Here is a 14295-nt window from a genome sequence, read left to right as displayed (position 1 = left end):
ATGTTTCCCAGTTACCCATAGTAGTCAGCAAATTCATGGTGAAGACCAACACATATCTATCTCATGGTTTATACTGCTTTGCAAGTCATTTGCTAGGCTGAAAAAAAATGTATTGCTTATTTCTTCAAGTCCCATATATCGGCAGAAAGATTACTGGCTTTAGGTAGTCAAGTCATTTAGTAAACACAAAACAGTAGTCATTAGTTTATATTTTCAGGCTTGTCTGTGTTCAGAGCTATACTTATTCTTCCTTCTGAATTGGTACAAACAGCTATGAAACTGCTAAAGTATACTTTTTCTGTTTTTTAGGGGCTCTTACCCAGACATACCTGTTTTACAGAATACTTTGAAGCTTGTATATTGGGATAAGATGTGTTCAAAATCTGTCCATCTAAAATGTACAATATTGTTATTTATACCCAAATATAGTTTTTCTTTCTTTCTTTTTTTTTTTTTCTGATCAGAAGTGGGAGACAGTTTTCAAATTAGATGTCTAAGCAGTGCCTGAATAATTTTGTTTTCATCAGGACTTATCTGCCTGAGGACAGTCTGTTGGTTAAATGTGGAGCTGGTTTGGAGTATGTGTATGATTCTAAGATGAATTGGTTCACTTGTGGGTTCAGATAGCCTGTGTGGTTTAATTTTATGCATTGTTTCTTTGATCCGTTGTTATAGAAAGGTCATCCAATCACATTTGCAGAGAACCATAATGGATGGATGGAAAGTTCTTACAGATTAAAGGGAGCAGAAGTATTAGGGAGCTAGAATATCAAATGTATATAGAATTTCATCGGGCTGTTTCTTACATGTTTGAAGCAATGTCTAGATCCCACCAGAGCATGTGCACATACCAGCATGACTGATACCTTCCTCACCCCAGAGCCAGCTTACACTTGAACTTTCAGCCTCACTCTTCGTTCCTCCCAGTTCTCACCTGTATTCTGTGGGCTGAAGCAGAAGTGTCTTGTGAGGGGCCCTGGAGGTTTCCATGATCGGCACCTGTGTAACCGTTGGGTGTTCTGTCCCATCTCTGGCTTTGTTAAATCTCTCAGTGGGTTACAAATCTGACTTGAAAACACTAAAACATGAGAACTTCTGGGTCACTTTCTAACAGGTCATCCTTCTCTGAGGAGCAGAGGCCCTCTGATCCCAGCATCACCCAGAGCCTCTGTAGGTGTTCAATCTCCCGTTTCCTGAGAGACCTTAGGCAGATGAGGGGAAGCTGTGGACTCCACAGCCCTCGGCTGGCAAAACATATCCAGCTTTAGTGGGACCTGTGGGTACACTGGAAAGTCCCTGAGGAAGAGCCTCACTGGCAGATTCAGCTGTACGCTGGTGATGGCAGTTTGCTAACCCCTACCTCTCAGTTTAACAGGCTCATTTCTGGCTCCCCTTCATCCTTCCATTTGTATTTTGCCCCTCGTTCATAGGCAGTTTTGTGTGAAGAACATTCCGTCAAGGTGCCGCTTTCAAAGTAGCCAAGAATGAGAAATTGGCTTATTTTGGGGAGGGAGATGTAAGTGATGACTGTTTTTGAACTGCTCCTTAAAGTTGTCACAGAGCTTTTATGTTTCTTCTTTCTTCAGAGGATGAAAGTCCTGGACAGACCTATCACCGAGAGAGAAGAAACGCAGTCACCATGCAGCCACAGAGTGCTCAGGGGCTTAGCAAGATCAGTGAGGAGCCTTCCACATCGAGTGACGAGAGGGCCTCGCTGATCAAGAAGGAGATCCATGGGTCCCTGCCGCACCTGGCCGAGCCCTCAGTGCCGTACCGTGGGGCCGTGTTCGCTATGGACCCCAGGAACGGTTACATGGAGCCTCACTACCGTAAGTTGGTCCCTCCCCGCAGCGCGTGACACCTGCTTTCAAGCCGTGGGAGGCTGTGTGCACACTTAACAAACTATTTTGCTTGCATTGATTCACACAAATATTTAACTTATGGTCCACTTTTCTTGTTATTTCTTCCATGTCTTGTCCATTTTTCTTTTTAGGGAGAGCCATGTCCTTACCAGCCCTAAGTAACTACAGGCCTCAGTGCAGCGGTACCCATCTGTGGCTCATCCACTGTAGTCCTTTCCTGGGACACCCAACTGGATGCTGCAGGGGGAAATTGGTTGATGGTGGTAACTACAGTAGGCTGCACTAGCTGAAGTCTTAGCAGAAGCAACTCTCATTTTAATGATTTTTTTGCTGAATTGTTGAGAAGATACAAACTTCTTTCAACAAATCAGTGCTAAATTCGTTCACAGGGAAGATTTTCTACGTGCTCTTTCTTCTCTCACTAGCACACCAGCAACATTGGGAGCTCCCTTTCGAGCACTGATAAAGCTTAAGAAATCAGTTAAGACTCTGAACACAGATATATGATGGTTTTCTCCAAAGGCAGAATATAAAGAAAAATATATGTGTTGAGTTTATTTCTGGCCTGTTTCTAGTTAGAAAATGTAACTTGACTGTGGACTAATGAAGTTCGTATTGAGGTGCCAAAGCTGGCGGCTCTTGATTACAGATTTATCACCTTGCCGGGATACGGATTTGCCATTTAACCTTCCTGGCTCCAGTTCCACATGAGCCATGGAGCTCCAGAGTGGGGGGCTTTCTCTTGTTTCCCTTTTCCCACATCATTCAGAAGTTTTAGTGTTTTAAGGCAAAAGGTCATTAGCCAGATGACTGATTAGTGAAGACAGCTGATTAGTGCATATTTTCTTGCTCAAGAAAGTGCCCAGGATAAAAGCTAATTCCATCCCTTCATTAGTTGGCTTGCAGCAGAGGGGGATGGTCCCTCATCAGGGTGCAGATCAAAGGACCTCGAGCTACCCAAAATCTCCGCACCCCTCCCCTCCGCCCCTGCCCCCCCCCCCGCCCCCACACATACACACACGCACACAAGATTATATTGTTGGTAAAGATGGAAGATCCATTGTTTTTTTAACTGGAGAGAGACTTTTTTAAAAGTGGTCAAAAGCGTGGAGGAAAAGGTTTTAAGGATTCTTAAAAAGTCTTCTGTTTTAAACTTCTTTGTTTAAAAAGTGCTATCTCTTCCTATTGCTGCAGTTGTCATTTTTACAGATACGGAAATGAGGTATAATTGCATGTTCTTTTCCTTCCCTCATTAAAGGTTTATTTTATTTTTCTTTTATTTTAGGAATGAGAATTTAATATAGTGTTCATAGGGTTTTTCTCTGAGCACATTCCATTTTCTACATTGTCTTTTTATTTATGGGTCTACATTATACATCATACATGCAGAAAATATGAGGAAATCTACATACTTTTTACCTATATTAATTTTCCCTGATAATATGCTTACTTTAAAAAAAATCAAGTCTAGATTATTATACATAAACTCCTGGTGTTGTTTTTGGCCTTATGTATGAACAAATCTTTTCCCATCGTATATTTATGTTTTGTTTTCTATTCCAGATGCCCACTAATTAGTGAGGTATTTAATTGGTCAAGACAGCTGACCAGTACTTCTTTTTCGGCTGATGGAAGTAGGCAGATGACCGTTAACTTTCTCTCTGTGCCATTCAAATTGCAGTTTGCACTTGGTCCATTTGTTCTAATGGTTTGCCCGTTGAATCCTCTCCCTGTCACTTGAGAGGCCAGGGGATCTCTGTGCAGCTGGGACCCTTGTCACCTCTCAGTGGTCTGCGTGTGTGACCCAAATCCTGGGCCTCCAGTGGATTAACTAACACTGGCCCTAGAAAGCCTTTAGGAGGGCTTGAGACCATTCATTGTCACTATTTAGAGGCCATAGCATCAATAGGTTGGTTATTCTTCAGCTTTTCCCATGGTATTGTTGAAATCACTATTAAAATTACATGATAATTTACAAGCTCTGTAAAGTGTCAGTAACCAGATGGCACATACTATTTTAACCACTATACAAATGTGCTCCCTAAATTGGTCAAAATAGATGGTATCATTACATATGTAAGAGGGACAGGCACAGGCAGTGTTAGAAGTTATGCAGATGTCTTAGCACTCAGGGGATGTAGTTTTGAGTTCCAGCCCTGCCACCTACAGGCTGTGTGACCTTGGCCAATTGTGCTGGCCCCTCTACGAATCATTTCCTAACTGTTGAAGGAGGGTGATATGTGGCTGCCTGCCTCATGCTGTTCTCGTGAGAATTAAATGAGACCATGTATTTAGTAAAATCTCTGGCTCATGGTGACTGGCTCAGAAATATTATGCCCCATCCTCTTCCTCTGCCCCCCCCCTCTTCATCTTCCTATTTCCCCCTCTTCCTTCTGTTCCATAATCACCCTCATCACCATCACCATCATCGTCATCATCACCATCATCACCACCATCACCATCACCATCATCACCATCTGTGTATGTGATAAGTTCATTCCCCAAACCAAGTTACTTTTGTTAGTGTTGCACTTGTGTTTGGTGTAGGGTACACTGGCTTTTCTCTGCCTGACCCACTCACCTGCCTCCCTGAGGTCAGCATCTCCTATACACACAGATTAGAGATGGAATGGCTTATAAACCCTAGGAAAAGGGTTGTGTGGTCAGAACTGTGCCCCATGGCCTTCAGAGCATATTCCTTTCTCACGGAACCTCAGTGTATTGATTATACCATGTTTCCCCTAAAATAAGACCTAGCCAGACCATCAGCTCTAATGTGTCTTTTGGAGCAAAAATTAATATAAAACCCATTCTTATTTTACTATAACATAACACCAGGTCTTACACAATATAATGTAAGACAAGGTCTTATATTAATTTTTGCTCCAAAAAACGCATTAGAGCTGATGGTCTGGCTAGGTCTTATTTTCGGGGAAACACGGTATTAGGTTGGTGCAAAAGTAATTGCTTTTGCCTTTATTTTTGACCTTTTAAACTGCAATTACAGTTGCACCAACCTAATATAATTTTTTCTTATTTTGTAAGTAATGAAATTTTAAAGCTTGAGAAGTTTCAACATTTTAAATTCTTGGCAGAAAGTGTTTTATGTAACGTACATTCTTAATACGTGCCGAAAATGAAAGGTACAATATTTATTCATATTGAATAATTTAAAGATGTCCTGAACTAAGTCTCAAAGAGTAAGATAGGATGTGACTTTACTTTTTCCAGAACCCTGTTGGATTATTTAATCTTCTACCAGTATAAAGAGTATTTTTTAGGTACTTTTATAATAGTCTTTGTGCCTTATCTGGATTGAATTATCCAGGTAAACCTAATAACTGATGTGATGCTGAAGTTGACATCGTCTTAAGAATTTTTTAGTGTATGAGAAAAATACCCTCTTAAAAATGAAGGTAAAAGTTTGATCACATTTCTTTACCTTGTCTCAGTACTGCAGCATTGTCAGTAACACAAGTTCATTGCAGACGTTCAGTGCCTCAAGTTTTAGAACACCTTTTTAGGCCACTGCCTTTTTCTTTGAGTCATACACCAGCTCCTTCAGGCGGTGAGACTGAAGACTCTTTTAACCCAATGTAGCTGGGTATCTGCACTCACAATAATTCCCTGGTTTCTCTGTGGTTGGAAAATGCAGACTTTCCAAGATGCATAATTTGTGCTTCTATATATACTAACTTTGTATTTCTAACGTGTGGGCAGTTTTCCTGTAACACCGGAAAACGGAAAATCGTTTTCTCCCCCCTCAGAAGGACATCTGTAAAACTTTTATTGCACAAGACTTTATTATACTTGGGTATGCAGTGTTGCATCTTCACAAATTACACTTAGGCAGGATTCAAAGTATTTTAGGTTTTGTGGGTTGGTTTGACTTAGGAAAAAAAAAAAGAAAAGAAAAAAGAAAACCCATGGATAGTGGGCACTTCAAACATTTGCAACATATGTTTGGAATAAAATCCTCTTGGGGGCCTTGGGGGTTGTTCCCTCCTGAAGGGCTCTGTGGATGGGCTATATATCAGGGCTGGGAGCGGACATTGGGTCTGCAAGGCTCAGGCGCCAGGCGGTGCTGACAGGCTCCCTGCTGCAGGATCACTAGCACTTGATAATTGGGGAGAGTCTGGGAGGGGCCGGATTTGAGCGACTGACCTGCTTGTACTGGCATCAGGGTAAGGACCCCCAGCTCCTGCCCAAAGATTTCTCAGCAGTTTTATTCTGCTCCTGTTCCATCTGTAGCCAGATACTGCAAAGCACCATCCCCCCTTTGCTTTCACTGACTGCCGTGCATTTATTGTTTTATAAACTTGCAAGGCAGATGACATAATAGTTAAAGCATTCCTGCACCCTGGGCGACACTTAACTTTTATTCTCTTCCCTGTTACAGAAAACATGTGTTTCATTGTCTTCTGTCTTAGTCTTACTGTGAGGAGGCCAATTTTCTAACTGTCCCTGCAGGGGTCTTTGTGGGGAGTTTCTTGGATTCACTAGTTGTGTCCTACAGGTTCCCTGCTGGTTTTCTTAAAGAGGGTAAGAAAGATGTCCCCCTTTTCTAAAATTTCAGGTCTCTTTCAGTTTTATAGTTGTGTGAAGAGTGCTTTCCCTCTGCCCCCAGATCCTCCCAAATAGGAATTCCTCATGGAAAATATGATTCATTCTGTGATTGAACACATACCACCGGTATTCTCCTTTATGTTTTCCAGCTCAGATGACAGAACTATTTGTTGCTAATTAGCAAAACCTGAGGAATAAGCTTAAAGAAAAGAAACTGAATTTTAATTGCTTGCATTTGTTTCTGTGGAAAGCTGGAGTACTGAGCCCACTTGCACCCTTATGTGCTTAAAGAAAAATGCATGTAAGATTTTTTTCTACCTGTTTTTATATTAGGTGACTTTCTACTGTCCTTAGAAATACATTTTCTAAGTGAGTAGAAGAGGAGATGTGTGTTTTACATATTTAATAGGTATACCTGCTCACATTTCTTTTGCTATTGGACTGTCATCTGGAGGCTGAGAGACAGAAATTGCCTGTAAGGCACAGTGAACAGTTTGGTGTTGACCAGAATGCAAAGGCATGAGAGTTTCCTGAGCACACAGCTCCATTCCCATGCAGGCTGTCTGCCTCTTGGGGAACAGCTGAGCCCATCCGGAGTGCTTTGGTTTTTCCCTTGAATATTAGGCTGTTTAACCAGAAAGAATGATGTTGGGTCATACCCTCTCTAGGGGCTGTGCTAGGTATCTTGCTTCCTTGGTTGTTCATCTTGACTTGTCAGGGGAACTGGAATGAGAAGATGCAAAGAAGTGTATGCACCTTTGCAAAATGGTGATATGTGAGCTTAAGAATAGTTTTCCTGCTTATTCTTGTCTTTCTCTTAGAAATTCCATATAACGACCCAAGGTTTCTTTCAACAACCCTGAGGTAATGTTTGAAGTCTAGAAACAGTGAACCACTTCCATAGATTTTTAAAGAGCTACATTGCAAGGTAACCCTGCAGAAAGCAGTCGAAGTTTAGGGATAATTGTTAGGGTTCCTACTGGCTTTCACCAGTGAATGTTGGCGACTCTTATGCTGATGTGACTGTGATCCTGCAGATTGATCTCGGGAGGTGGCGAGTGAAACTGGGAACCAAGAGCGAGAAAAGCACTGTAGCATTTGGGAAAAATTAGTTACTGATTTTATCCATTGAATTTTGGGGACATATTTATTAGAGAGGACCAGAAAGAAGCCTGAAAGCCACTCAGTAGAGGAATAGAAAGAAGAGGCTAAAGGAGACCATTTTCTAGAGAAAAATCAGTTGGCTCGTTGATGCAGTGGCTCAGCCGTTGCTTCCACTGCTGCCCAACAGTCCTCCCTCAGGCAAGTCAGGCTGCCCGCTCATAACTGCTGCTCATTCTAGAAAGTTCTTTGCTTTCCTCCTCCTTTTCCAGACTTACTTTTCTTCAAGCCCTATCTAAACACCACTGTCTTTGAAAGTCTTCTTTACATTCCATCTTACAAGGATATTTTCCTACCTGACACAAAGTACGTATGTAATTCTTACCTTTAAACACATCACAGCTGAGTCCTTTTGTTGTCTGTGTATGTTGGTCTTCATAATTGTTAAAGAAAAAAATACAGGCCCAAAATGGCATCACTGGTACTAAAATCCCATGATACCAAACCTAGAGTTAATACCTAATCTAATTGCAGTTTTAACATCTCCCAGAAACATAATCTTCTTAATCAGCCAGTCTGGAAGTTTCTGGTAAAGCACCAGTAAGGTAATCTGCATGATGGAAACCCTTCCCCTTCTCTTCCCCAAAGAAAAGCTGTTGTGGCCCCAAAATTACCATTTCTTTTGCTAATAGCTCCCTTGCCCCACCCTTCTTCCTATGAAATCCTTCCATTTTGTACAACTCCTGGGAGCACCTTTCTAGTTTCTAGCTGGGATGCTGCCCTATTCATGACTTGTTAATAAAGCTGATTAGATCTTCACATTTACTCAGTTGGATTTTGTTTCTAACAGAACAGTGTGGTAGTTCAGGGGTAGCATTGAGCCCTTATATCCACCAGGATTCTGAGGGCTGGCCTGGGGGCCCTTGAATGCTGCCATAGGGCAGAGATGGGCCCACTGTTCCATGGGCCAGAGAAGTTTGTCTGGAGCCTACCAGTGGACGTACTACTTGGCATCTTGAAGAAACAGATGTTTTTCCTCCATTTGACAATTTAAGTCCTTATACACAGCCTCTGATCCAAATGTAGTCACCCAGTCTTTTCTAAAAATAGGCAGGGTTGAAAGAAAGTATTTATGACACACCTTATACATTATAAATTGCACATTTGAAAACATCCAAAATATTTGCTTCTGGGCCATATAGCACATTTAACACTGCTGGGGTTTTTACTCTGGAATGAGTCAGCACTTTACTTTTAGGCGTGGATGACTACCCCAATTTTCAGTCCCATGGGGCCCACACAGGGGAGCAGAGTCTGCATGTTTTGATGTCCCTCTAAAATCGAACGAGTAGGTATTTTTTCCTGTAGTTAAGGTGAGCATGGTATTTGTTTCCCCTTTCCTAAATTTCAGTGATCTGTCCTATCTTCAGTAACCTAAGCAGTTGGTGATTTTGGTAACACCTTTCCAAGTTGTTACTGCCCAAGCATGGTGTAAGCCATGTCATTGGGAGACTCCACTGACAAATCGATTTGGGATCATGAATCCAGTTGTTTAAATATTCCATTCAGTTATTTTCCTTTTCTAGTTTGACACCCATCCAATCAATACAAGTGGCAGTTTTCTTTAGTTGTTTAGTTTCCCTCCCTCCCTCCCTTATTCCTTCCCTCTCCCATTTTTCCTTCTTTCCTTCTTTTGTCGCTGTCTCTTCTTTCCGTCCTTCCTAGAATAAAGCATGAGGAACAGGGCAACTCCTGCCATTTCATAGCCATCTGCTAACAGCTTTCCATTCCATTTTGTAACAGAGGCAACATTATACATATCCCTGGCACCTCCTTCTTTTTCTTGTATAATTAAAGAATGTTACCTTTGATGTCTCTGGAAAGCTGCATCTCCTGTCTTGCTTTAGCTTTCTTGATATTGTACCTATAAATTTGTGCTGTATCGTCATACTTCTTAGTGAAAGGGCTGCATTTTCTCTCTTTGTGCCTTTCACATTTTGGCATTTTATTGCTCCATCCTTCCTCTTTCTGAGAGTTTGGATTCTTGTAGCACTATTTGAAAAGTATCCAGTTTCCTCAACCCTTGTAGCTTTTCCATGAGGGGCCCTACTTTGGGACTCTCTTGCAATGAATTGATCTTATCTTCCTAATGTCTTCCTTTTGGGGAGTCTAGGCTTTTCATTAACCTCAGTTTTTGATGAGTTTCTTTATCTTAGAACAAAATGAGGAAAAATCTGGATTCATTCAGCCATTCATCTGGCAGTCATTGTTAATTGAGCTTGTGCTTAATTACTGAGTGTCTCCGAAGTGCTCACCAGTGTTGGACAGAAAGAACAAGCTTCCTGCTTCCAGGGAGCTTCGGGCTGAGGGGACATTGAGATGAGTAAATAAGCCCATGCAAAAAGTCCACCCCAAAGGACGTTTCAGCAGACATGGAAGCAGAGTCCTTTGGGAGCATGTAATACATGCACTTGACCCAGACTTAATGAGTCCAGAAGTCTTACTGGAGGAAGTGACACCTGAACTACCCTCCCTGGCAAAGAGTAGAGAGGAGTGTTTGCAAATGTGGAGACCTAACACCTGTGAGTACCTGAGAGGTCTCTGATTGGAGGGTGGAGCTCAGGGAAGGGCGTAAGTAACACGACACAGGATACTTTCCAGAGTGCAGATCAGCATGTTTCATGGGAAGCCGGTATCTTCTGCAGGAATCCAGGGCGATCCCTGAGGTTTGTATCATGGCTTTTGAAAACTTGAACTATGTTTCCCGTCACTGACTCAGAGCATACTTGTTGCTGACTTTATTCACCTCCTCCAGATTTGCTCGTGTGGGGTCCTGCCCCACAGCCCCTGCCAACCTCTGTGTTGGCTGACCTTCGCCTGTTTCCCCCCTGAAGATGGCAAAATCCATTTCTACTTGTTCTCCGTCTCCTGAGCCTTTACTGTATGAGATAATCCTGGTAGTCACAATATCTTGATCTTGAAATGCAAATCCCAAACATTGGGAAAAAGAGGGGGCTTAATTTCCAGTGAATTAAGAGTGTTCTGTATCAAGATACATTTTAACTCCAAAATAGAATATTCACAATTTAAAAAAAACAAAACCCTTGAGTTTTATTTTATAGGAAAACTCTCAAATACCCTAACACCAGTCCAGCTAGAGAAATTGTGTAAAGGGCCCACAGCAAAGTTGGGGATGGGGGCCAGAAATAACAAAGTGAAATTCAGCTGGGAAATCCAGTAGCTGATAGGGCTGGGGAAAATGAGAACAAAGACTTCCAGTGTGGGGATAAGCCTGCAATCTGCCTGGGCAGAAAGACTCCTAGGGGAGATGGTGGGACCCCCAGGAGGAGACAGAACAGGAGCCATGTCCTCTCTGTAGGGGGCTGCACAGCTAATCAGTGGACATTGTGCAGGTCGGAGGAGGCCTGCTTTGGGAGGAGGGGTGTTTGCTATTCCGTCGAGGGGGACCCAGATCTACAACCTGACTGTGCTTGTGACTTGTGAGGGGGTCAAAGGAGGCGCCTGTTTCGTAGGTTAGAGAGGAGGAGAGAGACGTGCATGGGGGCTGAGAAACAGACACCACCTCTTCTTCAGTTTGCTTTCATGGAATAAACCTGCTTTCAAGCAAGATTTCAAATTTTCTCTTCCCCACCCCCATTCCTGCTTTTCCCCTTTATGTCTTTACGTAAGGAATGTCAAAGGTTACCACTGCCCCCCGACCTCTCCCCCACCCCCATCTGTGGTTGCACGAATTTCACACTGGGCTCTGTGATCCCAGTTTGGTTTCATGAATCTGACTATGTAGGTTGGATGAAATGTGCATTCCTTCCACATTTTTAAACATATTTTGTGTCCATCACATCCCACAAATTGATGCTACAGAGAGACAGTTGAGCCGTGTGAGGTACCTGAGTGCCTCTGGTGTACCAGCTCCTCTGCTCACAGCCCTGGTGTGACGTACGTAGTCCAAGCCGTTCTCCATTGGGTACACGACGCATGGTATACATTCTCATTTCAAAAATACCGTGTGTTTTTTGAGGGCCTGCTATGTATGTGTGTGGGGACAGAGCCCCAGAAAGTAGTTTACAGGCTCTCGGCCTCACGTGGAGAGGTGCTGGCTCGGCTGTGGCTGATTGGCTATCGGCTGTGGCTGGTTAGCTGATTGGCCGCCGGTATAACTGCTGCGGCTACGGAGGAGAGCCGAGGACTGCTGAGGATTGCCGAAGAGCCGAGCAGAGCCGAGGAGAGCGGAAGAGAGGAGAGGAACAGGGTCGAGAGAATGGAGGAGAGTCGTCGGTCGTTTGGCGGAAAGGCTGACGGCAGGTCGCACGTCCGGTGAACCCAGCCTCCAGTGAGACTATAGTGGTATGACTCCCCTACCTATGGCTCCGTGGGTGTTCCTTTTTGGCCTCATCAAATCCTGCGTTCTTGTGTGGGGAGCGGGAGCAGAGACCCCGCAGGTCGCCCCGCCTGAAAAATGGCGTGGAGAGCAGGCCTCCGCGCACGACAAATGGCGCAGTGAGCAGGGTCTCCTGCACGACAATGTGCAATTCGGTCACTGTCTAGGTCCTCAGGGGTTGGCATTTGCCAAAACTAATCCAGTCCTTGTTGCTCGTGGAGCTGACATTTCAGCTGGAGGACACACAGCAGACACCTGGGCAGAGATGTCAACGAGACTCAAACAGCTGATACTCTGAGCCCACTAGAACAGGCAGTGTGTTAGGGAGAGCCTCAGGTGCAGTGATGGATCTTAGAATGGGCAGGTATGGCAGGGCAGGCCTTGCTAAGAGGTGTCTTTATAGCTGAGACACAAAAGACAAAAAGGAGCCAGCCATGGGAGGATGTAAGGGGAGAGTATTCCACTTAAAGAGTGGAATTTGGGGGTTTGCTGTGGCTGTGCCAGGAGCAGAGGGAAGGCTACTTTGGTGGCTGCTGAGGGAGAGGGACAGCTAGGGGAGATGAGGTTGGGAGTGCCTGTGGGTGATGGACAGCCAGTGGAGGGAGTGACGTGAGTTGCTTTTTATTTGAGGAATATAACTCTGGGTGGTTTGTGGGTGTCATGCGGGGTGTCATGCGGTGTCTCAGCTCCCACTCCCCACATAAGAACGCAGGATATGTTGAGGCCAAAAAGGAACACCCACGGAGCCATAGATAGGGGAGTCATAACACTATATTCTCGCTGGTGGCTGGGTTGGAGACACAGGAAGCAGGCACCGCACTATCCGCAACCTGCCGTCCACTTCTCTCTGCCAGCCAACCTCACTTGCTAGCTGCAATCCGCTCTTGCTAGCTCAGCCACCATCTTCTTGCTAGCCCCCATTTGCTGCTAGCGTAGCCACAGCAGTTATATTAGTGGCCAGTGGCTCACTGGTTACAGCTGATGGCCAACTAGCCACAGCTGATGGCCATCCAATCACAGGTGATGGCCATTTACTACCCGAGTGAGCAACTTTCCACGTGAGGCCGAGAGCCTGGAAACTGCACTCCTGGCTCTGTCCCCACAGTGGGGGCTGTCACGAGGGGCAGAGGGCAGAATTAGGGTGGTGACTCAATAGGCTGTTCCAGTAGCCCAGGCGGGAGGGAAATGGTTCCCCTCTCAGAAATTACAGTCAGCAGAAGCAAGGCCTCTCTGTCCTTAGAGGGACTTGTCTTCGCCGCAACAGGAAAATCAGCCCAATTCGGCCTCCTCCCATGACTACCTCCACATACTATGACACTGGTTTTGCTTATTGTGGGGACAGAGGCCCAGAAAGCAGTTTCCAGGCTCTCGGCCTCACATAGAAAGGTGCTGGCTCAGGTAGTAAATGGCCATCAACTGTGATTGGATGGTCATCAGCTGTGGCTAGTTGGCCGTCAGCTGTAACCAGTGAGCCATTGGCCACTAATATAACTGCTGTGGCTACGCTAGCAGAGAGAGAAAAAGATGGGGGCTAGCAAGAAGATGGTGGCTGAGCCTGCAAGCGGCACAGTGAGGGTTGAGAATTGTGTGGCTCCTGTTTCCTGTTTCTCCAACCCAGCCGCCAGCGAGAGTATAGTGGTATGATTCCCCTACATATGGCTCCGTGGGTGTTCCTTTTTGGCCTAGCCACATCCTGCATTCTTATGTGGGGAGTGGGACCAGAGACCCCGCAAGCCATCCCGCATGACATGTATGAGTTCATTAAATCTGTACAACATCCTTATGAGAGGTTGTCATGATTTTCCCCGATGACAGATGAGGAAGCTGAGGCCCAGTAAGGCTAAGGGAGTTGTCCATTTTATGTAGTTCAGAAGTCTCTGAGCTAAGGTTTGAAGCCACACGTTTTGGCTCCAGAGCTCAAATTCTTAATCTGTGCCCAAGACTGCTCAGTCTTCATAATGGCACTCCACGTGTGCAGCAGGGCTGAGGGCCTGGCCAGGTGGGCAGGGGTTTGGACTCAGCCCCATTAGGGGGAGATTGGGAACTCGGCTGGACTGGGTGGTGCTGTTGCCAGTGGTGACAGCACAGGCTTGGAGGGCTCTTGGGAGGCCAGGCTGATGGTCGCTCAGGTCTCCAGACAGCGTGGAGGTCTCGGGTGCTCCATGCGACCCCTGCAGTCATGGTGTTCCTGGCATAGCTACGTGGGACTGAAGGAGAAATTATTTCTCAGTGGGTATTCTAAAGAACTGGAAGTTCCCGATAACTTAATTACCAGAAGGCCTACAGGTCCTCTCTGTGCCCTTCTGATTTGGGGAGATATGTGTGTGAGGAGACAGTGACACAACACAACAGTCAGTGAAGCATTTA

The 14295-nt window shown here is 44.8% G+C and overlaps 1 protein-coding gene across 2 annotated transcripts in view; it reads left to right on the top strand.

The window, feature by feature from the left end:
- Positions 1–14295, top strand: part of GLI3 (GLI family zinc finger 3) — a 278504-nt gene that overhangs the window by 86133 nt on the left and 178076 nt on the right. For both annotated transcript variants that reach the window (XM_088797850.1, XM_074340521.2), the window contains one exon: positions 1587–1829. In XM_088797850.1, coding sequence (XP_088653976.1) covers positions 1587–1829 — 243 coding nt within the window. The remainder of the gene's footprint in view (positions 1–1586; positions 1830–14295) is intronic.

Source organism: Rhinolophus sinicus, chromosome 4 (genome assembly GCF_057876585.1).
Source record: "Rhinolophus sinicus isolate RSI-liver-muscle chromosome 4, RSI-T2T, whole genome shotgun sequence".
NCBI lineage: Eukaryota > Metazoa > Chordata > Mammalia > Chiroptera > Rhinolophidae > Rhinolophus > Rhinolophus sinicus.
This window is presented reverse-complemented; position numbering and strand designations above follow the sequence as displayed.